The sequence below is a fragment of the Camarhynchus parvulus genome, chromosome 17 (assembly GCF_901933205.1).
Source record: "Camarhynchus parvulus chromosome 17, STF_HiC, whole genome shotgun sequence".
Taxonomy (NCBI): Eukaryota; Metazoa; Chordata; class Aves; order Passeriformes; family Thraupidae; genus Camarhynchus; species Camarhynchus parvulus.
Genome location: NC_044587.1, coordinates 4,948,995 through 4,976,493, shown reverse-complemented (window position 1 = coordinate 4,976,493; position 27,499 = coordinate 4,948,995). Strand labels below are relative to the sequence as shown.

Genomic DNA, 27,499 nt, shown 5'->3' with positions numbered 1-27,499 from the left:
ACACCCCTATGTAACCTTTACTTATCACTTCCACTTAAGTATTTAGAAAACACTACCAGTTTCAAGAATCAGACATGAAATAAATATGTACTACACCCATACCTGTCAGCCCTCAATGCACCCTTGAACTGAGGCGGAAAACAAAATGTTTTGGCGCTTTGCCTGCACTTTGTGCTTAACCCACTGCCCCCTCCTCATCTCCTGAATGTTTGGAGTTCAGCAGGAAGAATTCTGCAGGGCTTGGGTGGACAGAAGCTGCAAGCAGGGTTACAAGAGACCTCCAGGTTTTGTTCTGCAACACCGGATTGCTGGGAGGCCCCAGCCGAGCTCATTATCCCCAGCACTCCACCCCATGCAGGATATAAATGCTGCATTAGGACATAGGAAAACTCTGCTGGTTATGGGTTCTTTTACACTCACAGGGACAATCTTGACAGGTTACCCAAAGTCCAGAATCAAGTGAAATATCAGAAGGAACTTAACCATAGGATTTGCAAGCCAAAGGCACAGGATGCACTCACATCAGAGCACAAGACTAAAAGCCTGTTCTGGGAATAACTCACACGTCGCCAAAGGGATTTTATTGCTTCTGAAGTATGAGGCTTTCTGCAACCAGCCTTTTTCTCCCCCAAGAAATGAACAGAAATTCTACATAACTCCAAGCACATTAACATTCTATGAGCTCTAAAAAGCAAGCTGATTTTACTTCTTTGCTAAATTTAAAGGGTGAATCATGAATCCACACATCCAGCCTGGTAGATCAGCAATACAGGGTGCAAGTCAAGCCTGATCAAACATTGCTGATTTTTCTAGCAAATTTCTGAACTACAGTTAAAAACACTTGCTTTTGCCTCAACTTTCAGCCCTTCAAACCACATATGAGTCACATGTAGAACAGGCATTTGCTGCTTACCACACCTGCTCCTGAAAACCCATTAAAAAAAAAAAAAGACAACCGAGTTCTAAAGTAAATGGAAATTTAATTTTGTTTAAAAAAGAAATGCCATGATCAACAAAAGAAAGTGGCATATATTAAATACAGGTTGCTTGTGTGGTTTCCTTTCCTGCAAAAAGGAGAACACAGAGTGAGAAATCAGTTTTGGCCTAAATGCCCAGAGCATTGGAAACCGAAGTGATTTCAGAGCTCTACCCAAATTAAAATGGAACAACTCCTGCCAAATTTGTATCCAGAATCATTCATTCTCTTGATCCAACCCTTTTCCTCAGAAACCTACTACATTTTCAGAGTGCTACAATGAGGACTTGAAAAAATGATACTTTGATGCTGCTGAAGACAATTTCAGAAACAAAATTATCAGATTAAAAGTTGTTACAAAAGCAATTTGTAACTGTTGCAGAAGACGTATGTGGCTGCACACACCCCTGCAAATATTACATAAAAGAAGAAGAACTATTTATAGGCACTACTCTCTACTACCATCCTGGTTCAGGAACACCCCAGTATTGCTTGCAGTTTTAGGAGTTAAAAAAAAAAAAGTTCATTTTTTGAGAATTCAGAGTTTATTTTACAGTGTAAAAATTGTCAAATTATGCCTTTTACTTTAATTCCACGCTAACTATTCAGTCTCCTCCCAAAGCATCCAAGATGCAGAAAAAGGAGGCAACTGCAGGTTCTCCCAGAAACATTCCCATGCAGCAGAGCTGTTTATATACTGATGAATCAATATAGCATCACTACACTATTTCACCAGCATTTATCACCTTTCTTTCTATGGCATATGAAACCACACCAAAATAACCTCTCCCAGTCAGCAGTTGCTCCCTAATTTACTGCATAGGTCTAACCAGATCTGGCTAAAACATGACTCCAATGTCACAGCAAAAGGGGATGCTGAGCTGCCTCCCAGAGCGGGCCAGGAATGCACCCAGAAAGGACAGCAATTAGCACATCTAAAATAACCATTTCTACAAGAGGCAGCTCAAAAGCTCAGATGTATTTCCATCTCAACTCGTGCCGGTTACCAGCCACAAACACATGACTACAGGAGAGAATCCTGCAGTGCTTTACAATCCAGATGACCCTCTGCCACTTATTCTTGACTTCTTCATTCAAAACACCCTTTCCATCTCCCTCCTCCCCCTCCTCCCGAGCACAGATCTGTCTCAAGGTGTTCCTTGTCCCACCACTCGGGGAAGAGCCGCTCCACAGCCTCCTGTCCGCGGGTACCAGCCCTCCCAGACCCAGCAGGTTTGCTCCATGCTCCACCATCAAACATGGCTGCACCATGTCCTCTTTGTGATTGAATATGTGGAACAGCTCTTCTGCCTTCCCAGACTTCTTTCATCTCCCTTCCCTCATTTCTTCTCATTAGCAAGGGACCCTTTCACATCGCTATTGCCCACTTCTCTTTCCTTTTAACAGTCCGATATTTTCCATTAACGTTCCACCGTAAACCAAATGCATTTATACTTTCCAGGCTCTCCTCAAAAGCATCAAGGAGCTTTATGCATTGAAACCCTCTGCATCATTAAAACCTGCTTTATTTACACACAACACAAAACTCTTCTCGTAAAAATCTCCGTCCTTCAGATCCAGCGCGGAGAGAAGCCCCTTAACAGCAGCGACAGGAAATCTTATCATCTGGCTTTTCTTCCCTGCAGCTCCCTCTCCTGAAACCGGACCCCCTGTCCATAGATCCACCTCGGAGCCTCCCGCAGCAGCCACACACAAAACCCACCCCACGCTCCGCTGCGAGCCTCCCTCCGCTCCCCAGCCGCCGCCGCTTTTCTCGTGCTATGGAGCTTTTTCAAAACAAAAAAATTAATTCCTTCGGCAAAATTAAATCAAACTCCTGAACCTCCGCTGGGATTTCTCTGCAGGGGCTGCACATCAAACTTTCCGGAGTGGTGGGACCCCCGGGCTGAGCTGCGCCGAGGCGGCGGCGCGGAGCGCACCCGGCTCCCCTCACCGGCCCCGGGCACGGACCGTTATGCCCCGGAGCGGCTCCCGCAGCCGCGGTCCCCCTGCGCCCGCACTCACCCACAGCTCCGTGCCCCAGCTCATGGCTCCGCCGGCGCTGAGGGGCGGGCGGGGGGGCGCTCCGGTGTCGCTGTGCCCTGGCTGTGCCTGCTCGCCCTGGGGAGGGCCGTGCCCGGCGGTGCGAGCGGAGCGGGCGGGACGGGCGCTGCTCACCGCCGCTCCCGCCTCATCGCGCCGCAAAATGGCCCGGGCGGCGCGGGGCGGGGGGGGCGACTGACAGCTCCGGGCTGCGCAGGCGCGGAGCCGCCGCCGCTGGCGCGGGGGGGGGGGGGCGGGCCGGCCCTGCCGGCAGAGCGCATGCGCGCCCCGGCTGCGAGGGGAGCGGGGCGGTGGGGAAAGGGGAACGGAGGGGAAAAGGGGGATCAATGGGGAAAGGGGAACGGAGGGGAAAAGGGGGATCAATGGGGAAAGGGGATCGGCGGGAAAAAGGGGGTCAATGGGGAACGGGGATCAGTGGGGAACAGGGAATCAGTGGGGAACAACGGCAATGCAGGAGAGGGGATCGCTGGGGAGCGGAGATCAATGGGGAGCAGAGGTGTCTGGGGAACGGGGTCAATGGAGGGGCGGGAGTCAATGGGGAATGGGCATCAATGGAGGAATGCGGGTCTCTAGGGAATGGGCATCAGTGGGGGAATGGGGGTCAGTGGGGAATGGGCATCAATGGAGGAGAGGGGTCAGTGGGGAATGGGCATCAATGGAGGAGCAGGGGTCAATTGATAGAAGGGTTGCTAAGGAATGGGTGTCACACGTGAGGAGGAGGCTCTCCCCACCCTGCTCACAGAATCACCAGCACTCGCACAGGTTGCCCAGAGGAGTTGTGGACACTCCATCCCTGGAAATGTTCAAAGCCAGGTTGGACAGGCTGTAAGCAATTTGGTATGGTTGAAGAGGTTCCTTCTTACTGCAGGGGGTTGGAGTGGATGGCCTTCAGAGGTTCCTTCCAACCCTAACTATGGTAACATTGTGTGCCTTCTAAAACTTACACAAGTTTTAGAAGTTCTTTTGCTGGATACGCTCCAGGACCTCAATGTACTTTTTCAAGTGAGGGACCCAAAACTGAATGCAGTATTTGCAGTGCCTCACCTGTGCCAAGTGCACAGGTGGTGATTCCAGCCCCACCCACCCTCAGGTGCCCTTCTCTACCTCTTACCACCCTCCCCCCAAGCCAGGTGAGGCTGGTTTTGAAGCAAATGTTCCAGTTTTGGTCATTTGTAAAGGAGGAGAGGGCCCTAGAAAGGAAGAAAACCCACAGCCTTAGAACCTAGAACCCTTGAAGCTGTGTCATGTGTGGTTCAGGTTGGACATCAGGAGGAATTTCTTCATAGAAAGGGTGATTAAATATTGTCATGGGCTGCCCAGGGAGGTGGTGGAGTCACCATCCCTGAAGGTGTTCAAGAAAAAACTGGGTGTGGCACTCCATGCCATGGTCTGGCTCACAGGGTGGGGATTGGTCACAGGTTTGGACTCAATGACCTCACAGGTCTTTTCCAACTGAATTAATTCTGTGAACTCACTGCAAGGGCTGACTTCTAACTCAGCTAAGCAGTACATACATCCCTCACCCCCAAAATAACCCAAATCCAAGAATATTAAATCCACCATCTGTCACCAAAATGCTCAGAAAGCAGGAAAATAACCAAATTATCTGCCTTTGCATAAATGTGGGTTATTGTAGCAATTACACAGGCCTTGCAGAAAATGGCTCATTTCCTTGCCAGAAAAAAATTTGTTTTGTGATCCTCTGTCATTTATTTGAGCTGTGTCACTTAATCTCATTTTGCATTTCTGCTTTTCAGCTACAACAAATGTAAAAAGAGCTTTAGACCAATATATTTATTGCTGTATCTATTCATGAGAGATTTTCATGGGGGGGATAAAAAAGGGAAGCGCATTAATTCACCTGAGGTAAAAGGCTTCTGCTCCTAAAGGGTGGGGATGCTTTTGATGTGAGAAGATAGAAACTGACCAGCTGCTACAAGAAGCATTATCTCCCCTACATTAATGCACTTCTTCCACTGATGCTTGGCTGTACCCTACACGAGGAAGAAAAACACATTAAGCAATTCCAACATTCTGAACAACAATGAAGACAAATGTTAATAACAGAATTGCATTTATTTTTATCCAAGTTCCATTGATTTGAACATGAGAGGAGACTGCAGCTCCTCACACAGCTGTCTTTGAAGAGACACAACAGGCAGTGCTTTTGTTCATCATTAAAAGTTATTACTTTAAAGGGCTGGCTTCATAACAACTAAGAGACACCCTGTTCAGCTCATTTTAGAATAGTTCTTCCTTCTACTGCCAACATATTTGAATATCCAAGCCTGCACTGCTGCCTGAAGCACAACCACAGTCTTCCAAGGGCTGTACTTTCACAGGCTCCCAGACACCATCTTTAGCCCTACATCCACCCAGGACACATTGCAAAACCAGACAGCACTCCTCCATCACCACTTTTTGAGAGCTTAACCTATAAATACTTGCAGAAAAAGAATGTAGAGAAACAGAAAGCAGCACTGGTATCATCTGAGCTAAGTTTGTGTGGAATTTCCTTTTGCACAAAGAGCTGGGAGGGGAACAGGGCAAACCTGTTACACCAGCATGGGCAGGGAAACCTGTCCACACTGAGAGATAGAAATGCTCCACCAGTTCCAGGGAGATAAAGGCCAGAAATACAGGTTTTGTATTTTGATGGTACATTAGAATAAACCATGCCAAAAACTATTACAAGTTATCAAAATTTCTGTGGATGGAGTCTCAAGTAAAAAACTAAAAAAAAAGTTAAATCTAGATGTTTCAAGAACAGGATTTTCCCCTATTTCTGACTGCCTTTATTGTTTAGCCTGAGACTCTCCAAGGCAATGACTGCCACATACACTATTACTCTCAGTTGTGCGGTACCCAAAACAAGAGGGCCTGCAGCTTGGCTGGTCCCTAATTAATAATGTAATTAGCAATGACAGGAGCATTAGGAGCCTTTTACGCCAAAGTTGATGCTGGAAAGCCCAGTGGGTTCCAGTCCCAAAAAATAACTCAAAATTACACTTGGAAGTTAAATTATCTAGTACTTCTCCACAGTTTGCAGAATCCATAGCTGAGCAACAGAAGCTGGGTAGGAATTTTCCCTCAGCCAGGCTGAGAACAAGACCATGCAGATCTGTTATCCAGATATGGGCCTATTCCTGTAAATTCTCTGTTTATTTCCCCTGTTGTTATGATTCAGAACACTCACAGATTTCAGCTCCAAAACCCAGTTAGAAGCAATTCCATTTTTAGAAAGCCAGGACTTTGTTTAGGAAACCCCAATCCCCCTTGAAAACAGCAAGATTGACTGCTAAACGATTGAGAAACCATGTAAAGTAGACACAATAAATCCCTAAACTACAGTTCAATCGAAACCTTTTTACTCTGTGTTTGTTTACTTATGCAAAGCAAGAAAAATCACAACTCTCAGAGCATGGACAAGTACTTCCAGTTTCCAGGATACAGCAGGAAGAGGATGTACCTTTCCTCCCAGAGTTACCACCCTTACAGCTGCTTCCCTTTGATTTTACAATTCTACCCGAATTATCCATGTCCAAGATAAGGAACATGGATGTTGCTTGTAACCTCTCATACACTGGGATCGAAACAGCACCAGGAAAGGAAGGGGACACTCCTTTCCTAGAGGCCATCATCATCATCACAGCTGTTTCCTCTCTGCTGTTACAACACTGTTCAGATCACTCAGACACAACAGGGGACCGCGGCACTCTTTAATGCCCCATCAGAGCCCAGAGGGGCCTGATCAAAACCTGATAAACACCTGATAAACCCTGATGGCCCTGGCCAGCCTCACCTGGGGCCTCTGCCCACACCCTGTGCCCTGGATCCAGGGGCTGCATTTAAGCTCTAGTCTGAAAGCCCAGTTGCTTTGTCCCCTGTTTTAGGGGGTCCCAGTTCCAGCTCAGGCTGTGCCTGGCTGTAGATCCTGTTGCTATGGAGCCTGGCTCACATCTGACCTCACCTCAGACTGTCTTATCCTGTGGGCCTGTCCTGCCATCATCAGGCCATGACTGACCTTGATTCCCATCACCCGAAGTGCAGATGGACTTCCCAGCTCAGCCTTCCCCCTGTCTCATTGCTGGGAGCCCAGCAAATCACCTGGATTTTGGCTGCCTCCAGCCCTGACCCCTGGGCCTGCTTTTCTCTCTTTCCCCAGGGACTGTGGGATCCTGAGTGGCTCCTGCCCTGCTCTGTGTTATTTTGCTCACTTCCCCTCTCCACACCTGTACCCTGGCTCACAAAATATAAATTTGCCATGAAATGGCAATCTGGTTCATTCTGTGCTGAGCTGTGCCTGCAGGCTGTTCCTCCATCGTGATTTTCTGACACTGCTGATACCTTCCATCCAACGTCAACAATTCTCCATGATACACTTCAAAAAACCCCAAACATTCTGTGATGAGTTCTAATTATATTTTCTTAATTACAATTAAGGAGTAAAGAAAAAGATACCCAGCCTAAGGATAACTGCATGTACTGGGAACAGCAGACTTACAGCAAAGTGATCTTGTGTGGAAGCTACAATGAAACAAATCAATGTCACAACGAAAATTATTGTTACAGCTTATTAATGACAGTCAGAAGCTGCTTTGTATCTTGATAGAGATGTAAATTTAAATACAGACATCTATTAACATACAAATTCTTAGAAAAATGCATAGCCAAAGAAAATAAACATGCTATAAATTCTATTTTTTGTTCATTTTGTATAGGTAATTGGGGAACTTACAGGTACCACAATATCCTAATAGTTGGTGAAGAAACACTGAAAAAAAATAAAGATCTTTAGAAAATTTCCATTCTGTTGCATAAAAATCCCTGATTGTTAGGAATCATCCTCAGGCTAAGGATGATTCTGGTTCTGAAGGGAGCACCTAAATGAAGCATTCTCAGACTAAAAAGGCTCTGCAGGTGAAGCAAATCTCAGAATTATAGGGGAATTTTTGACCACTCGAGCAGTCAAAGTTCTCCTGATATTTGTTATCGGCACAAAGTGCTCCTGATATTTGTTATCAGCTGCAGCTGTGGTTGCAAGCAGCTGTTTCTCATGAGTCAAAACTCCCCAGCTTTCCAAGGTGGTCCGTGCACAGGGATTATAATAATGACAATCTTAAAAAAAAAAAAAAAATCAAAAAACCGAAAAGAAAAAAAAAACACCCGCAACTCCCCCCCCCCCGCCAAATTCCAAGAAAAATCTCTCTAACCGGAGTTTCCTAGAATAAATCATCCGACGTTTGCAGGTCCGTGGGTTTTTTTCAAGCTGTGCTGCAGCTCCATGAGGTGCAAGGGCTGATGCTGCCAGGACATCTAGTGGCACACATACGTACTGCCCAGAGAAAGAACATTACTAGAAAAACAGATTTTTTTTTTTTATGCTTCCAGATATTTCCTGGTACCAGTCCAGGTTTCTTTGGCTCTCGGTGAGATTTCTCTGTTTGTTTTTTCACCTAAGAATATACAAGGAGGAAATGAAATTGTGAGAAAAAAATGTACAGGAACATCTGAATCATCTCTCTAAATAAAGATGGGACATGCTACAAAATCTTGATAAAATAAAGGTCAAGGCCATTGATTTTTTTCTCCCTTTTCACCCTCACTTGCCTGGTCCAGTCCAGTTCTTTACCTGTCTCTAGACAACAGAACTTGTACAGCTGTTACTCCTCACATTGAAAGGGAAAATGTCTGAATTTTGGGAGCTGAAAGCACAAGGCTCTTCACTGAAAAATCAGATTTATTGACATTGATGGCTTCCCATTGCATAGTCTTCCAATTTTTTTTTCTTTAGCAATGTGCCAACCAAAAAGCCATTTTAATCGTCCCTATTCATCTTCACTTTGCTTCTTCTGTTATTTTCATTTTGAGCAACAAGTCATGGAAACCAGGCCCAATCTCCTTTTTGTTTTATTTGTAAATGTGACTACAACTACTAGTTTAAATAGGTGCAAAATATTTTAAATAGGTGCAAAACTAATCCTGTAAAGCAGCAGAAATCCCTTTGTTTGTCACATATTTTTCTGGCTATATTCAAAATCAATACTTTAACCCTGGCTTTAAATAGAAAAGCAATTTTCCTGTTGTTTGGACTACCTGATGTTCAGACGTCTGCTGTTGCCATAGCTCCCAGGAAGAAGCTGGAACTTGCTGGTAGATCCACGGCTGAGCTGGAAACAACCACTTCACCCCTCCCTGTAAACAACCATCCCACATCTCCCTGTGGACGATGCTGCAGGGCTGAGGTAGGAAGAGCTTCACTCTTTTTTGGGGTTTTCTTTTTTGGTGTCACCCCACAGAGGCTGATCTGAGGGAGGCTCAGGGGGTTCATTTTGGCCACTGTCCCCCTCTGAGCCCCACAGCCATGGGGGGACCCAGCACCCGGGGGGGGACCCCTGTGCCAAGGGGGTCCCAGGGCAGGGGAGGGACCAGCCCAGGGCCTGGGGGCTGCCATGGCCCTCACTGAGGGGCTGATCCGGCCTGGGGGGCATCGTGGGGAGCAGCCTGTGGGCAGGGGAAACCCAGCAGGGCCTCAGGGGGAGAGAAAAGGGCGGGAAGCGCCTTCCCCATGGGGAAAGGCTGAGGGAGATGGGGCTGCTCAGCCTGGAGAAGGCTGTGGGAAAACCTGACAGCAACTGCCAGAATCTCAAGGGGCTACAGAAGCCGGAGAGGGACTCTTCGGCAGGAACTGTAGTGACAGGACAAGGGAGAGTGGGTTCAAACCGAAAGGGGGAAAATTCAGGCTGAATATTGGGAGGAAATTCTTCCCCGGGAGGGCGGTGAGGCTTTGGCACAGGTCGCTCAAAGAAGGCGAGGCTGCTCCCCGGGAAGCGTTCCCGGCCGGGCTGGACGGGTTTTGGGGCCCCCTGGAGCAGCGGGAGGTGTCCCTGCCCGGGCAGGGGGTGGCACAGCCCGAGCCCTCAGCTCCCCCCATCCCCAACCCCTCCGTGACTCCCTGACAGGACCCGGCCCCGCCCACCGCGGTCACGTGACGCGCCCCGCCCGACACGTGACTCGCCTGACCCGGAAGTGGCGCGCGGGGGACGCTGACGCTGGAACAAAGATGGCGGCCCGCGGCGCTGGGGCCGTGCTGGGGCTGCTGCTGCTGCTGCTGCTCCGCGCGGGCCCGGCCCGCGCCCGCGTCCATCACCTCACCCTCAAAGTAAGGTCTGCGCCGCCCCCGGCCCCGCTGGCTCGGCCCCCGGGTGCCCTGAGGGGAGCGGTGAGGCCGGCCCGGCCCCGCGCACCTCCCGCGGGCCGGGATTGGTCTCCCCACGTCTCTCTCTCCGTTCTGCTGCGTGCCCCGAACCTTCTTTCTCTTCGCCTCCCTCTGAGCTCTCCCCCTGCGCCTCAGCCCGCCCGGGGCCCGCCTTGTTCTGCTTTTGCCGTTATCCTCCCGCTCCCTCTGCCCGCGTCCCCCAAGTCCCGTCCCGCTTTTTCCGGCCGCCTGTTTGAGTCGCGGGTAAAGCGTGAGGGGCCCCGAGCCGCAGCAGTGTGAGGGTACAGCTGCCTCACGTTCCGGGAAAAGCCATGAGATAAGAGAGGGCCGAACGTGGGCTGAGGAGAGCTTTCTGAAAGTGAATTTTGGTTGAGTTTCCTTTTCTGCAGTGTCCTGGTCGCTCCGAAGGGTGTTTGGCTGTAGCTGCTTTGCACTAACCGAGCCATTGGTAGAGACTGAGGAAAGCGATGCTGGCAGCTTTTTGTTTTGTTTCCACGGACTGCCGGGTGTGCTGTGAAGGAGTGATGTGTTAGCCTGGGACTGTGTTTGAGAAGAATTCATTCATTGTTCAGGGTTATTGATGGGGAATGCTGGAGGTCAGGGTGAAGGTGTGCTCTGCCTGGTGTGCTCTGCCTGGTGTGCTGTGCCTGGTGTGCTGTGCCTGAGCCCCTGCACGGCTGTGGGACACAGGGGCTCTGCACTGGGATCATGCCTCTTAGCACTTCTGTAGAGTTCATGGAAAGCTCTCTCACTCTTCAGCATTTAAATTTTGTTTTGGTTGTCAACAACATGCAATATTCTGCCAGTGGAAACATTGGAAGGGATAATAAAGTGGTAAATGGCTGGGTCCTGCTTTGCTGTGCTGTTGTAGCAGTTTAGGGAGAATCCAGGACTTTGCAGCCTTTGGGATACAATGACTGCTGGAGGTGTTCATGTCTTACTTGTGGGAAATTCTCCAGACTGTGTAGTTGTTTAAAGTGCAACCACATGAATATTGTTGTACTGCAGGAGAGGTAAAGTTTTTCTTGAAGCAGTTAATTAGGGGGCTTGTGCTGGTTACATCATTGTTTTGAGGGATTTGTGACAAACAGTTGAGCACTGAAGGATTTCTCCTGGGGTGATTCTTTACCCTTTAGTAGAAAACTTCCCAATTTTCCTCAAGCAAATGATCTCAGTAGCAAACATTGTGGACTTTAGTCGCTATTGGGGACTGCCTGGCTCAATTACTGAATCCTGTTGGGTTTTTTTTTCCTGTCAGAGTGGGGAATGGGTTTGGTTTTGCAGGTGTGTTGTGCAAAATGCAGCGCAAAGTTGCTGTGAGAAGTAGCAGTGAGTTAATGCCTCTGCCCACCTGCTGTATAAACAGCTTCATTGTTGGAGCAGTTGAGCTTTATTGTTAGGGCAGTCTCTCCCTTCCTCCTTCATCCCCTGCTTTACAGCCTTTATGTAAACACCAGGCTCCAGCAACTGGGTCCTTTCACAATGAAAGCTCCTGTCTGCTGTTCTTGCCTGTGGCTCCTGCTTTGCTTGCAAGTGTTCATTGACACTGAGCCAAGCTAAAGGCCACAGTTTTGTGGGAGTGTTTGATATTAAATTTCCTCAAACAAGCTGTTATTCCTTAATTCAGAATAGCTTCATTCTTGTATCTTTGTAATTACTGTGCCAATGTGAAGCTTTTTTGTTGTCAGATAAACAAGCCACAGTCTGAGCAGTTTCCAGTTCTAAAAAATAGCATTTTATCTTTATAAAAAGTGTACAAAATAGGTGGTTTTTTTGCAGTAGAGAAATGACTTGCTTGAATTTTGCTGTTAGACTGACCCTGCCAGAGAAGATCCTCCTTAGCAGCAATTATTATCAGCTTCATTAGTTTAATGAGATATGTTAAAAAACCCAAAACACCTCAACCAACAAAACCTACCTCCTACAAAAAAAGCCTACAAAAATTGGAAGTTATAGAGGACCAACAGAAACAATTTTCAGAGGATTGCAGAAGTAGCTGCAGTTGAAATGTTTCTCTTGACCAAAAACAAAGCCTTTGTCAGACATGGAATTATAGAGAAGATGCTGGTTTTCAATGCTGTGGCCTTTTAATGTTGATAGGTTTCAGACTTCAATAGCTCAGGCTGAAATTACCTTTCACAATAATTCACTCAGCCTTACACAAATTATAAGCCTTCCTGTTAGTTTCACACCAATAAGAAGATTCTTTCCAGGTAAGGGTTACCAGTGTCTAGTGGAACTTTCTCTGCACTGACAGTGTGATCCCAATCAGGTTTAGGGTAAAATGGTGGGGAATATTTTTCTGTACATTCTGAGCTACAGAATCATGGATTCCACTTCCCTGTAACCTTATTCAAATACTGCAGGATCACTTTTGATCCTACAGGAGTGGAAGAACTGGGGAGAATTTTTATGGAAACAAGCTTGAGAACTTTGGGTATTGGTTTGACTGTAAGCTGTTAGTGATGAGTCCCAGATCATCTCTTCTCAGTAGGGCAGGCTTAATTTTAAATGCATCCTATGTCAATTAAATTAATGTGTGTGTTAAACTTGGAGGCTGAAGCATTCACTTGTGTGGCTTCTCACCTTGGTTGTAAACTTAAATATTTCTGAAGTCAGTAGTTGAGTGATTATAAATAAAAGCTGGGTTCTTTCAACCCCATTAGTAAGCCAGTGTCTTTAGGCTGTCAATATGTGGAGCAATAGATGCTCTTGCTGTTGCTTGGTGGCAACTGCTGACAGTGTGTGTGTGTGGGATCACATAAAGCTGAAGGATTTGTGAGCTAAATCTGTAAACTCTAAGCACTCAAAGCTGAGATAAAGCCAGGGAGGAAAGTGGTGTGTGTTGTATATTAATTATCTGCTGGTGGTGGGGAGCATATCAGTAAATTAGCAGAGTAAATCACTTCAGCTGAGCTGAGGAGCTCTTGCAAGTGCTCTGGATTGAGCAGCTGCCTCTGGGCACATTTCAAGGTACAAACTCTTGTGTCTGGATGGCACTGTGTTCACCTCAGAGTCACCCAAATTCTCCTCTGTCCATTTGGGGTTAAATACCTCTGATGTGTCCTGTAAAGAGCCAGGATGAATTTTCTGTGCTGGCTGGGAGGTTTATGGAGTGCAGTGTTAGAGGAACCAGGGAGGCTCCTGTTTCCAGCATGTTCCATGGCTCAGAACCCACAGACAGCAGAGCTCCAAACTCTGTTAAACACAGCATCTGCTGCAAGCCCTGGGGCACTTAACTTTTCTTTCCTCTTCTGAGCATCAAGGGAACCATCTGGTTATTTGCCAGGTTAACTTGATTCTATTAGGGTGATCTAATTAGAGCTGGATTCCAGGTTAGCTGTGTCAGGATGAGTGTCCTGCTGTTACAGTGAGGGATGTTTACCAGTCAGGAACGTTTTGTGCAGAGGCGTCAAAATCAATACTGGGATAGAGAGAGGGAGAGAACTTCTTGTACTTGTACAGTTCATAGCTCAGTCTTCCAGGCCTGTCTCTAGAACACTGTGCCTTTAGCAGCTCACTTCTCTTTTTAGACAATTCTGCAATCTGATTATCTTTTCCTAGAAGAAGCAGGAGGAAGAAACATATTTTAATTTCTTTTTTATTGCCGACTTGTCAAATGTTTTAAATTCCATTTTAAATTTGCTTTTTGATTTCAAATGTTTTAGATTCCATTTTAAATTTTCCTTTTGATTTCTGTTGCCTTGTTTCTGCTTTTCTTCCAATTAATGACCCAGTAGGTTTGAAGGACCAGCTGCAGACGTTGGATGTGACCTTTTGTCATCTGATGTGGCAGCTGTGTGTGACGTCAGCTACTTTTCATGTGAGGTCCTTCGTGGCCTCCTTATTTAAAAAAAATTAAAGCTCACTGTACTTGAACCTTTATAAGCTGAGCAAGGCACAAGAAGAGATCAATTGCTATGGTTTTCTTGCCAGACTGAGAGGAAGGAAATTATTCTGCAGCTAAGCTGGGAGCAGAGGAAGGGATTCGATTTTTCCTGCTAGAGAAACTAATCCAAATAATTTGGGGTTTGGTATTTATTTTAATTTTTATTTATTTTATGCCAAAAATCATTTGGAGGTGTGGGACTATATATAAAACTTTATTTTCACACATAGTTTTCCAGTCTATTAATGTTTGCCTGTCCAAACACTGACCCTGCCTAACACAGATGATCTGAGGTGGTGACAATGCACTTGCTAAACACTTGGCCAAACCCCAGCTCTTGGTTAGGCAAGATCCCCAAAGTCTGTTTCCTCTTCAGTCTGTGGCAATGACAGCAGCCACAATTCAAACAATAGCTGTCTTGATGTATCTGCAGTCACTTTAGGGGATTTTGCTGTATGCTGTTTAATCAGTGATGCCAGAATTTTACTTGAATATTTCCTAGTAGCATACCAAGTCAGTAAGCAGAAATATGTCTGTTTAAAGTTCTTGCTGTTCAGGTTATGGGAAAAGTTGGTCCATTCCAGTGAAATAGTTGTTTACATCTGAAGGTATCCTAAAGAAATTTGCTATTTGCATAATCAGATATTTTGCATGAATATTCAAATGTCAATCACTCACCCTGCTTCCCCTTTGCTGCAGCAGATGACTCTGCATGTGTTTGTAAACTTGCTTTCCTTTCTAACAGGATGATGTGAGGCAGAAAGTGCACCTGAATACCTTTGGTTTCTTCAAGGATGGTTTCATGAGTGTGAATGTCAGCAACCTTTCCCTGAATCCAGAACCAAGCCCTGATGAGAAGGACAGATTATCAGTGAGTTCCTCCTGTGAAATTGCCCTCCACTTGTCTGAGGTGTCAAATCCAAACTCATGATGCTGTTGGCTTTGCTTCCCCAGCATGAGCCAATGATGGGGGTCTGTGTTTTAAGATTTATCCCTGAGCATTCTCCATTCTGCTGTAAGGATAAACCTTTAACTTGTTGTATCTCTGCTGAACTCAATGCTCACATCTATAACTTACATTGAACATGAATTTCCTAACAGTCCTCTGATGAGTTTTTTCACACTGCGTCATGTTGCATTGCAATTCAGCTTGTGATCATTGTGTCAGTAGGTTTCCAGGACAGTGACAGTCTTATTTTTAGCAGAACTCTAATATTACATGTTATATAGCACATTGCATTAGGGGTTTTAATGGAGATTGGATGACATACCTGAGTTCTTCCTCTGCTGCACAGTTCCACCTCTTCATTGCTAGAAAGTATTAAATATTTTTGTCAAGCAAAAACGTGTGGAATAATACTGAAATAAGTTAAAATGTTCAGAGACAGAAGATACTTCAGATTTAGTTTGGGTTTGAATCATGATTTATTTTTTCTTGGTGGATATGGATGAGTTTGTTACATTTTTCTGCCTGATTTGGTGATGAGAAAATACCTGAATTCCACCTTAAATGTAGGTTAACTTGTTTAGAAAGCAGTATTTTTCACTTCAGTTGGTTTGGCTTCAATTTGACAGATTCTTCTCAATTGTCTCCTAGGTGGGGTTCAGCTTGGATCGAACAAAGAATGATGGTTTCTCCACTTACCTGGTAAGAGTAAGGGAAGTGAGCTTGCTTTTCTAAGATGGGACACAGTCTACCTGACTCTGGGGATGGCTGGAAGAAATAAAAAAAAAAAATTGGGGGACTTAAGACATGGGCAGGATGGATTTACAACTTGTTGGACTAGGAATGATAACCTTTACCTGGAGGGGAACTTGTCCAGAGGGCACTTCAGAGGTGATTTGTTCATCTTACCAGGATGAAGAAGTGGATTATTGTATCTTGAACAAGACTCCAGAGCCAGATGTCTCTGTTGTAATTTTACTTCTGGACATCCAACATGAAGTGTGAGTAAAGAATGTAAAAGACATTTTAAAGTTACTTCTCCAGTTGAAGATAATGTCACACTTGAGATTTTTTTTTTAGGGGCTTGGAAAGCATCTGTGCTTGTAGGTTGTTTTTTTTTTTTAAGGGGTTACATGACAGTTGAGAGGAGGTGAGTGTAAAAGTAAAACATCTGCAGTATAAAATGGTCCAAAAATGGTCCCCTCCTGCATATTGGAGGGGTAAAGGGATAGCAGGCAAAAACAACCTACCTTAATTGTGCTGAATGATCTTAATGAGCTTTGATGTCTTGAGTCACTTTTGCACTCAGTGTGAAATTTTATTGTTTGTCTTGACTTTTATTATGGAAGTATCTTCAAGTCTGCATTGCTTCCTTTTGCAAGAGCTCATGTGTGGTAACATAGTTTCTAGTGAGACTCTGCTTACCAAAGCTGAAGAAACTTAATTTTCTTCATCTGCTCTTGTATTTCATGTAGAGGTGTAGAGTGTGACTTTTCCCACACTGATCAGTTCTGCTGTGAGTCATGATCTGGTTCTTGCCTGTTCTTTGTGGTACAAAAAACAAGTCAAGACAAGTTGATTTTCCTTTATTGGCTATATGGCTGTGACAGGCTCTTTAAAAATATTGGTTTACTTTCATTTTGTAATAAAATCTCTTTGTTTCTTTAGTGTGAAAGTACAGTTCTCTTCAGAAGCTGCTTCTTTGTTACCTAAAATTGTATTTGTATCTGAGGAAAATGGTACTGCCTTAAATACCAAGCTGCTAAAAACTTCTGAACTGAGCAGTGATTCTGATAAAAATGCTCCAAAGACCAGTGAAAATACAGGTGACAAAGGTAAGCCAGCTAAACCTGACCTGTGTGTGCTCTCACTGCTGATTCCTCATTGCTGTGCATCCAGCACTGAGTTGTGGTCACATTCTGGGGTCCCCTGGGGCAAGAACTTAATGTACATCCTGTGTAAACCTGTGCACAGAGCTGCCTGTGGGGCTGCAGTCTCCTGCTCAGTGATTTGTGTTCACCACTCCTGTTGATCCATCAGAGAGACAATGAGTGTTGGAGACCTTCAGTGCCTCTGAGGAGGGGTTGACAACTTGGTTGTCTTTTGTCTGGCAAAAAGAAGGCTAAAGGGGGAATTTTGTGGCCACCAACAACCAGTTGAAGAAAGGTTAGGAGGACAATTTCAAGCAGTTTTTAGTAGTGGCACACAATGTCTGTTTCTCTTTGTTAAGTCTTGGATGTCTCAGATGAGATGTTAAGACAGAAAGTAAGTAAAATAAATATCTTTCCTAAATAGGTATTCCAGTATTGTAGCAGATCATTTGTGCAACCAATCTCCATATTTTGTGGTTTTAAATGCTTCACAAAGTAAAACCAGGGCCAGCATGATGCAGCTGACACCAGGTGCACTTTGAGTCAGAAGTTGGATTTGTCTTCAGGAGTCCTTTCCAACCTACATTTCTATGAGTCTGTGTCTGTCTAAAGAGTTGAACTCCTATCACTTAGAAACTATGGGGAGGAGTAATTGTCCCTGTAATCTTTCCAGGAGGCACAAGCCTTTGTCTGGCTTCCAGACCAGCAGACAAAATAATTTTATAATCTCAGCTCTAATGGGATTAGCTCATGTTATCCCTTCCTGGCTGAGCAGTCTGATCTGGAGTAGTCTGAGTCTGTCTTGGCCTGTCACATTCACCAGCTTTGTTACCATTCAAAAGCTTGGACAGCTGTTGTAACAAGTCAAGACCCAAGGGTGGATGGCACTGATAGGATGGATCTGACAGCTATAGTTTTGCTTTCTCTGGTGGAAAAAGTGCAGCATGATTGTGGACACTGCACTGAGGTGTGGGAGCCAAAAGCAAAGCTCAGGTCTTGAACTTCTGCTTCCTGGCAGAGAGGAATGACCTAATGTTAGAAAAGCTTCTTACAGGAGTAGAGTCAAACTGTGAACTTGACATGCTGCTCTACTGAAGGCTCCTGTCACCTCAAGTTCAGAGGAAATGCTGACCTGGCAGGTCACCTATGCTTTTGTGTTTTGTTTGTTTGTATTTTTAATGGGAGCTTACTGGAAAGCTGTGAATTTATTCCTTCCTCATATGGAAATTAGGATTTCCATATGTTTGTCAGGCCATGTATTAATGCTCAGATTGAGATTTGTCAGTGAGATCAACAGTATTCAGTGATAACATAAAAAGTCAGAACTGTGGCTTGCATCTGGTTTAGATCACCTGTCTCTGGTCACTCTCACCAGAGAGGTTGGAAAGATTTCTGGAGTAGACTTTTGTAGGAGGTGTAAGAATAGGGAATCATATCCTGGCATTTGAAGATGCATTCCAAATGAATGCTGGCTGTGGGAAGAGTCCTCTGAGAGTAAGGAGAGACTGGGGAAGCATCTCTGTCAATGATTAATTAGCTGGGAAACTGCCACGCAGACAAGTGTAGGAAGGTGTGAGTAAGGTATTGACAACGTGGTGGTTTCTGAGGATGTCTAAATGCTAACACTGAATGTACCATTAATACTTTTATCTCTAGATAAGAAGTCCGAACGAAGTACAACATCCTCCCAGGTAAGAAACTATCTGGAGTTCTCTTTCACAAAGACCCTGGGGGGATATTTCAGTAGAATCATAGCAGAAAAGTGGAGGGTATTTGCTATTGCTCTCAGCCTCCACTGTAAATATACAGAATGCAAATTTGATTGTCTGCTTGATGTAGCCTAGTGTTTTAGTTACCTGTTTAGAAAATCTAAAGGTCTCTTTCCCTTTTCCCAGCACATAATAGAACAACAACATCCTGTACACCATGTCCATGGAATTTTTTCGTTTCAGGTAGGTTGTCTGCCAGTGTCTAAACTCAGTTCCTTCACTGTCCTACTTTGGAAAAGTGAAAGTCTAGGATATAGATGTCTCTCTGATAGCAGGAGTTTGCCTGAAAATTTACTGAGCTAAGCATCAGTGATGGAAATCTTTCTTTATAAGTTGTGGGAGCTGCTTTTAAATTGGCTTTGTTGTGATGCTGTTCTAAATATCATAGTCTCTGAGCCTCAGCATATTAAAGTTTACTGTGATAGTAGTGCAGATTGCTGATAACAAATAGCTGTGACCTGACTGATGACTCAAGGGGAAGATCCTCTGTATGAAGCCAGATTAATGCTTTGTTTGAACACCCTGGTTCACTTGTGATGGTTGGTTACTACAAACACATTTGAAATTCTGTTATCTGATGCAGATCTCATTTCCAGAGCTATCACAATTTGCATAGTTGGGGGAAGAACAGAAAAGCTGCAGGGTGGGTATAATAAAAATTTTATGCTTTGCCATGTCAAATATAATATAATTGTGGTTATCTTTTGTCTGTGCTGAACTGAGTTAAGCACTGACACTTAACAGGCTTGGATTACCAGAGTGCATAGTCCTAGACAGGTGCAATGATTTTGCATCTGGAGTTTTGTTGAAACTTCCAGATGTGCTGTTATCCCTAGAACAGTCTGTTTGTTGAAGGGGACCAGCTGACCTCAAATGACTGACTTCTTTCATGCTTCAGCAGAGATGACTTCCTACCAGGGCAACCCTGTTGTGAATGAGAAGAATGCTGACTTCTCTATTCCTTATTTTCAGTTCTATTTTAACATCAGCTCGGACAAACAAGAAGGTCTCTACAGCCTGTATTTCCATAAGTGTGTTGGCGAGAAAGGGCCAGCTAATGATCAGCAGCTGTTTAGTCTTGATGTGAGTATGGCTTCTAAAGGATAATTAACTTGTCAGCTTAGACTACAACATCCAGCTTCCAGCTCCAGCTTGTAACCAAGCACACGCTGCACATGAGTGCACATATGGGGTGGGAAGTGATTCAGAATTGTGTGCCAGTCTCTGCAGTGGCATTTCTGAAAGAAGTGACTACTGTAAAAATAATTAAAATACTGTTTTTGCAGAAATGCCTGAAAATCTGAAGGCTGAATGTGGGCTGGGTTCAGTCTACACAGTTGTGACCTGATGCTGTAACGAGATGGGAGCTGCATCAGCTGCTTGTGTTTTGCTGCACTCAGAAGTCACTTTTCTCTTTACATGATTGCAGATATTAAGGCTGTTGCTGCAATGTAAATTGTTAGTATTTGAATTCAGTGTTTTTGCTTTTTCTGGCCTAATTAAAGATGTGTTTTTATGGTGTTAGATACACATCCTAAAGGCAATATGTTCTAGCAAATGCCTCATCTCTTTTGATGTACAGGGATTTGTTCCTATGTGGTTTTGTTTGCTATCAGAGCTTGGTCTTTCTCTTTTTTCCCTTTCCTGTGTTCATGTTGGTGTATAATGAGCTGGTCTGGTATGAATCCTCTTACTGGCTGAGGTACCTCAGCCACATCAATCCCTGAACTGCTTTTTATGTGTTTGTGTAATGCCTATTGCAAGGGAACACAGAGGTGATAAAACTTAACAGCCCTAACTTGACTCAGACTACTTCAGAGCTGCTTCTGAAGTTACAGGTTTAGAAGACCAGCTTTCATAAATTGCTGTGTGGGTCACTTTGACCCACTGAAGAAATTGGAAAGAGGACAAAATGTGGATGATTGGTCTGCTGGGGTGTACTTAGAGATGCAGGACAGCTTCAGTGCTTCAAACCAGACTCAATGCATGATTTTATTGAAGTCCTAGCACATATGACTAAGCCACTTAGAGGTATAAATAGAATGCTAAATAATACTTCTGTTTTCTCAGTCACAGGAAAATAGGGTGGCAGCCCATTGTAGATATTGTTTCTGAATCAGAGGTGGGCAAATTGTGATGTTTGCTAGAGAGAACAAATATTCTTTGGGAAAATTGCCTTTCTGAATTATGCTTCATAACTGAAGCATTGTTTTCCAAGGGAATTATTCTGGTGGGAATAGTTTTGCAAAATGTTTTGAGACTCTTAAAGATGAAGAGTAGGTTTTGTTTTTTTTCTCTGAGACTCAGAAGTCACCCCTTCAGAAAAGCTCATGTTAAATGAGTGAATTTGATTGCGAAATGTAATTGTTAACTCAGTGCTTTAACAAAATAATTTTTTTCCAACTGTGCATGTAACACACCTTTAATATTCAGATAGATGTTACGGAAAAGAATCCTGAAAGCTACCTCTCAGCAGGTGAAATCCCACTGCCAAAACTTTACATCTCCATGGCTCTCTTCTTTTTCCTCTCTGGGACTGTATGGATCCACATACTTCGGAAACGCAGGTAGGTTCAAATAGAGACCTACCCTGTTTGGTTTTTTATATTTCATTCCTCTTCTTGTAATGCCCAATTCACAGTCAGACTTGATCACCTCAAATGCCAAATCTGGCTCAGGTTTGTATGCTTAATACACATAGTTTATATGTGAAAACTGTTTCAGTCAGTATTGGTGTTGCAGACTGTCTTTCTAAAATTCCCAAATCTTATGTTGAAAGTTCTTCAGGTACATACTGTGGCAAAAAATAGACAGGAAATTCCTGTAGCTGATGTTAAAAGGAGAAGACTTTGAAAATAAATAATGAAAAAAAATCATCACTTTCCTTATTTGGGAAATTGCAGCTTATGGCAATATAGAGCCATAAATATCTTGATTGTGATTTGAATTACATTTAGCAAATTTTCTAACAGTTCAGAGATAAATATTTATATAAATATGTGGGATATTCTTATTAGTTAATAATTTCAATTATCCCAAGCAGTAAAAATCAGAGGTTTAGAACATGAAGTTGAAATATGGCTCAGGATGTGGCAGAAACTTGGACTGCATCATTAAGGGGAGTCTTTTTACACTGATGGTCAGCTCAGTCTGCAAGCAACTGCTTGACATTTACAGGTTTTAAAGAAATATCCTTGGAAACTGAAATTTTTCCTGCTGCCTTTTAAGTAATGCTCTTCCTTTTCTTTTTTTCTTCCCAGAAATGATGTCTTTAAGATCCACTGGCTCATGGCAGCCCTTCCTTTCACCAAATCGTTGTCCTTGGTCTTCCACGCGGTGCGTGCAACATCTCTGCCTGAAGTTGTTCAGCTAGGAAGCAGAAACATGGAATCCAGGACATGCTGTTAGGGAAATGTGCTTTGGAGGGAGCACGGTGGGAGGGAGAACTGGTCTTAATACTGAAGCATTAGAACTGAACTGCAGCTCTTTGGTAGAAGTGTTTGTTTTCATCAGCAAATTCTGACTTTAAGTACAATTGAGATCATGGCCTGAAGTGTTGAAGCAGCAAGGGTTGGTAGTGAATTCCACAAATTTTAATGTTTTGGCCATCTGCAGTGGGCCTGAAAGCTTGGGCTGTGCTGCTGCTTCAACTCCAGGACTTACAGTAAATATTCATAAATGACAACCTTGTTTGTAAAATTTAAAGGCAAGGAAGTATTATGGTGTGTGGCAACAGACCTCGCCTTATCAGCTCTGAGACTTTCTATAGATAATGTCTCTGTTGAATTGTATTGACTTTCCACTGGAAATATATCTCATGAACAAAGGTAATGGCAAGCATTTAATTCTTCAGTATTTGTGCCAGCCATGATCTTCACCTTCATGCCCACGGTGTTATTCCTGCTACAAATATTTTTGGAGTCTAATGAAGTGAATCTGGCTTCCAGTGAAAATTAAACTAGCAAGCCTCTAGTCACCTAAAGTAACTGAACCTGAAAAAATGAATGAAAAAATAGGTTCCAACTGCAGTTGTTTCACTGTAGTTAAGCAGGGGAGTTGTGTGGGAAGGATATAGATTGTACAAGATACATCCACTAGCACTTAGGAAATAGAGCAAATGGAAAATGATCTCATTGTTGCTAAACAAAAGTAGAATGTGTTGGGAGGAAGTGCTCTCTGAATGTGGCAGAGCTGGGTTTGTACACACTGACTGGAAAGTGAAAGTGGCAGTGGATGTGGAGCAGACCTGTTTTTAGAGGGTGGGGTGTCAAAAGCAGCTTGTTAAGTGCTGTATTTTCTGTTTCCAGATCGACTATCACTACATCTCTTCTCAGGGATTCCCCATCGAGGGCTGGGCTGTTGTTTATTACATCACTCACCTGTAAGTATGTCAGAAGATTGATATGATAGATTGAAATTGCAACTGGGGCTGTCTCCCTCCTGTACAGAGTGGGAAATCTTTGTTCTCATGCAGACCACAGTACCAAAGACTCAGCAATCAGCCCTGTGTGAAGGGGAAAGCTCCACTTACAGAGGGCAGCTGCAGAGAATTGGCACTTCTGTGGGTGGAGGAGTAAAAGGATAACAAATGCTTTACTTTTCTTTGTTCCCACTAATATTCAAGTATCTCATTTGCTCCTGGTGTGAATGGTAAGTGGATACAGCTGTCACTATTTGCTGCTGCTCACAATGGTGAATGGATGACTCCCCTAGGAAAAGATTGCATATATTGTGAATGAAGCCTAATACTGCTCTGTGATACAGAGTTGTAGCAAGTACATTTGCTTCATTATTGTGGGATGGATAAGTGCTTGCCAAAATTATGGATAGTGAAGCATTTGTTTGGGTTTGTGGCTTTATTGGCAGTGGGAGAAACCTGGGCAGAAGAGGAAGTGTGATAAAATAGTCTCTCACTGCAGTGTCTGTTTCTCTTCCAGACTGAAGGGAGCTCTTCTGTTCATCACTATTGCCCTCATTGGCACAGGCTGGGCTTTCATTAAACACATCCTGTCAGATAAAGACAAAAAAATTTTCATGATTGTCATCCCACTTCAGGTGAGGACTGAGCTGTACTCATACTTCCTGTCTTGTGGGAGAGCTGCTCGTGCAAACTGGAAAAGGCTGTGAAAGCTTCACACAGTACCATGTAGTTCTTGCTTGTATGAGCCTGCTTGTATGGCTCTTTCCTAGTCCAGAAGTTACTGTAGTTCTCCCATGTTGGGCATGAGATAATAGTGATCAAAGAGTTTCAGCAAATGAAAACTGGCTATAAAGGAGTGTGACAAAACCTGAGCTGGAAAACAGTGCTGAATAAGTAGAGGAAATGAATTAAAGTTGTCACTGCTGAAGTGCTTGCTGAATGCCTTAATTAAATAAACAATGGGAAAAACAAGACTTGTAGGTCTGGTGGGTCTGAGGGAAACATTCCCAGTGGTTCAGGGTGCTCAGTGCTGGTCTCCTACTTGAGGAACTGAAGTACACAGGAGAACAGCACTTTTGTTTGTTGTATGTAGAAGAGATTTTCTGCCTTTCCAGATGCAAGCCCTTAGCAGAAGTATATATCATTAGTGTTTGAGGCTCTTACAGAGCTCAGGTGTGGAGTACAAAAGATGGTCAATGACCAGTGTGAATTACCTGCTTGATTTAGCATTATGTAGTTTTTACTATTGGCTGTATGTGCCACACAGTCCTGTGTCTGTGTTTCAATAAGTCAGTTTTGCTCCTTTTTATCTCAGCTGATGCAGTAGATTAGGCACAGTATATAAGAGAAGAACTACTTTCTGAACGTCAGCAGGAATAAGTTCCCATCAGTTTTATTTCTGCAAATCTTATGAAGATGCTGCTGAACATGTGACTTTTGGATGTAGAGCTGCAGAAAAATTACTGATGGTACTGGCTGGGCTTTTGCTGAATTGGCAGCCCACCTGTAGTGGCTCCTTGGGCAGTTTCTAAACCATAACCTTGTCTTGTGTAGGTACTGGCAAACGTGGCCTACATTATCATAGAGTCAACAGAGGAGGGGACAACTGAGTATGGACTGTGGAAAGAAATCCTTTTCCTGGTGGACTTGCTGTGCTGTGGAGCCATCCTGTTCCCAGTGGTATGGTGAGTTGCTGGATGTGGAAAACGTGAACTAAAGGCCATTGACAGCTCTGCCAAAGCACAAGAGCTCTGTGGTCCTGTGGAGTCAGGCATTCTGTTAACTTTTATATCAGCCTTAACATTTCAGTCTAGTGCTGTGGAAGATGCTCCTTTTGGGGATGTTGGAGTGGGGGTAAGGGAAGGTGGGTGGCAGTTTAAATGTGGCCAGCACTGTGCAGGCTGTAGGTACTTTTGAGACTTGGAATTTTGCAGAAGTGTTGACTCTCTAAATTGAAAAAAATGGGATTTGACTTCACTGACTGAGATTAGATACTTGACTGCTAAATTTCAAAACAGTAGTGTTGTCTGAGATCAGGGCTGCCTTCAAGCAGAAGCTGCCTGTTTATTTGACTGTTTATAAGAAATAATCCCACAGGGAGCATTTCCCCGCCCTTCCTTCCACTCTACTTGGCAGGGAATAATGTTGGTTATATAAAACTCAACCAAAACACAGATAATTCAGATAAACACTATTGTTGCTGCTTGCCAGTTAGCCAGAACATTTATCTTCTAAATGCATTTTGTCTTAATTGGATAAACAGCTGGGTTTAAAGGAGGATGTCAAGGAGCTTCTGGCTCCTTGCTTAGTAAACACAGAATATTCCTCTTTTTCTCCAGCATCTCCATTATTTTTTTCTGAAATGCAGGTTATATAAATGTCTCGTAGCATGGCATCAATCTAGAGTGTAACTCTTGAGTTTTTCAGAGGTGTGGCTCAGTAGATGGAAATAAGCTCCAGTTTGACTTGTGAAGGTGGGTTTCAGCTGGCCTTCTCTTCCCCTGCACACTCCTGGTGGCCTTCTGCCAAGGCTGGGAGATCTTTTCCAAGAAATTTGCTCTACCCACGTATCCTTTCCCTTGCTCCAGTCAAAATGCTTCAGCTCTGAGGTTGAGGAGCATTGGCAATGGTAAATAAAAGCTGAGGGATATTAACTTCAATTGCAGAGGGACTCAATCTCCTCTGATAAAGGTGACTTCTGCAGTCACAGTTCTTGCTACCTAATGGTGGGATCTGTATGCCCAACCTAGTGAGGTGTTGGTACAAAACTTATTTCCATAAAGGAATTGTATCTGAAGAACAAATGTGAGCTGTCTTGTGACTGTTTATGGTGTGCAACCAATATTCCTGCATTGCCATGGTGCCAACATAAACTGGCAGTGAAGCCCCTGACATAAAATCCTGCCCCTTTTTCCTCTGGATAGTGTCACTGCAGCTTGTGGGATGACTCATGTGAGCAAGGTGACTAAGACTTGGCCCCTGAATTTACATTCCAGCAGGGTAGTTTCTGTTACATAAGTTGCCTATGTAGATATGTAAGCTGTAATCAACTATTTAAATGAAAAGACCTTAAAAGAGCAGTAAGATGCCAAATGCTTGGCAGTACTTTGAAGAGTAGCTCAGCTTAATTGTACAAGTGGAAAGCATTATGCTGGAAAATGCCCCAGTTTCTCACTCTGCTCCTTCCCTCCCACAAAGCCTTCTGTAGGCTGAAGTAGGTTTTAGCAATCTGCTTTCTTAATCCCAAGGAAGTAGAGGTGCTTGAGCTGACTGCCTGAGCTGGGGGCATGTGGGTGAAGTGTGTGCAGTGCTAAGCACAGTTAATTAGGATCATACTCCAGCCATAAAGAGCTAACAAAACTTATTAGTGATCTAGAGAACTGCTGTGAAAGAGGAGTGTAAAACTTATCATGAATCTATTTTTTATTTTTCAGGTCAATAAGACATTTGCAAGAGGCTTCAGCAACAGATGGGAAAGGTAAGTAATCTGTATTCTTTTTCCTCTTTTATGCTACATGTTATAATGCCAGAGTCAAACACGTGATGCTGATGTAAAAACCTAACTAAGGCTGTACATCTACACTGTATCAGTGCCCCTCTGCTTTTCCTCAGTGGGCTCAGTTATGGGAATAACTTTTGGAAAATTACCTTTTTCCTGTATTGCTTTAATTATCAGAACTGCAGTGTATTCTCTGCTCCTTGCACAGCTCTCAGTGCTCAAGCTAGACATGACATCTAGAGCAAATCATCTTGACAGATTTGCCATTTTTTCCTCACTTGAGTGTTCAGAAACAGAACTAGAAATGAGTTCCAGAATTGCTGACTATTAGCCCAAATAGACCCACTTATTTCAATTTCTGCACAAATGTATTCCTGACAGAACAGAGGGAAATAAACTTCATTATGAAACAAAACATAACTTGGCATTCAATATAGCACAGTTCCTGACTTGTCCATGTTTGTGCAGCAGCTCCAAGGGCTGCCTGTGGAAAGTGGAGTTATGTTTATTGTAGCACTGAAAAGGAGCTGATGGATGGAAAGGCCAAACGTGGCTGCAGTAGAGTGTGCTTTTCCTGCCTTATCTGCTCATTTCTTCTGGATTAGGTCCTTGCATACAAGCTGTGGAGCACAGCACTGGCTTCCTTGGAAGCAGGCAGCCTTTTCCATCTTCTGTCATTCTGTGGTTTACTCTCCAAAGCTTCATCTGTAGAAGGTCATTTGTTGGCAACAGCCTTTTAACTTCAGTCCTATCCTTCAGCTCTTGGCTCTCCTTTCTGGAATTCTGTAGCCAGGTCTGGATAGTCCTTCCAGCCTTTTCCCTTGGCTTTCACAGACACTTCTGCAC

The 27,499-nt window shown here is 44.0% G+C and overlaps 2 protein-coding genes across 11 annotated transcripts in view; one reads left to right on the top strand and one right to left on the bottom strand.

The window, feature by feature from the left end:
• FNBP1 (formin binding protein 1) overlaps window positions 1-3,197 on the bottom strand; it is a 93,030-nt gene extending 89,833 nt beyond the window's left edge. For all 10 annotated transcript variants that reach the window (XM_030961162.1, XM_030961156.1, XM_030961160.1 and 7 more), the window contains exon 1: window positions 3,002-3,197. In XM_030961162.1, the coding sequence (XP_030817022.1) occupies window positions 3,002-3,025 (24 nt within the window). In that variant the 5' untranslated portion in view covers window positions 3,026-3,197. The remainder of the gene's footprint in view (window positions 1-3,001) is intronic.
• A 6,871-nt stretch (window positions 3,198-10,068) lies between these two features.
• Window positions 10,069-27,499, top strand: part of GPR107 (G protein-coupled receptor 107) — a 32,083-nt gene continuing 14,652 nt past the window's right edge. Inside the window, exons 1-14 of the mRNA XM_030961388.1 lie at window positions 10,069-10,202; window positions 14,894-15,019; window positions 15,746-15,796; window positions 16,007-16,095; window positions 16,763-16,929; window positions 18,622-18,656; window positions 18,861-18,917; window positions 19,707-19,817; window positions 21,168-21,301; window positions 21,995-22,070; window positions 23,042-23,115; window positions 23,672-23,789; window positions 24,709-24,839; window positions 26,589-26,632. Of these exons, the coding sequence (XP_030817248.1) occupies window positions 10,104-10,202; window positions 14,894-15,019; window positions 15,746-15,796; window positions 16,007-16,095; window positions 16,763-16,929; window positions 18,622-18,656; window positions 18,861-18,917; window positions 19,707-19,817; window positions 21,168-21,301; window positions 21,995-22,070; window positions 23,042-23,115; window positions 23,672-23,789; window positions 24,709-24,839; window positions 26,589-26,632 (1,312 nt within the window). The 5' untranslated portion in view covers window positions 10,069-10,103. The remainder of the gene's footprint in view (window positions 10,203-14,893; window positions 15,020-15,745; window positions 15,797-16,006; window positions 16,096-16,762; window positions 16,930-18,621; window positions 18,657-18,860; window positions 18,918-19,706; window positions 19,818-21,167; window positions 21,302-21,994; window positions 22,071-23,041; window positions 23,116-23,671; window positions 23,790-24,708; window positions 24,840-26,588; window positions 26,633-27,499) is intronic.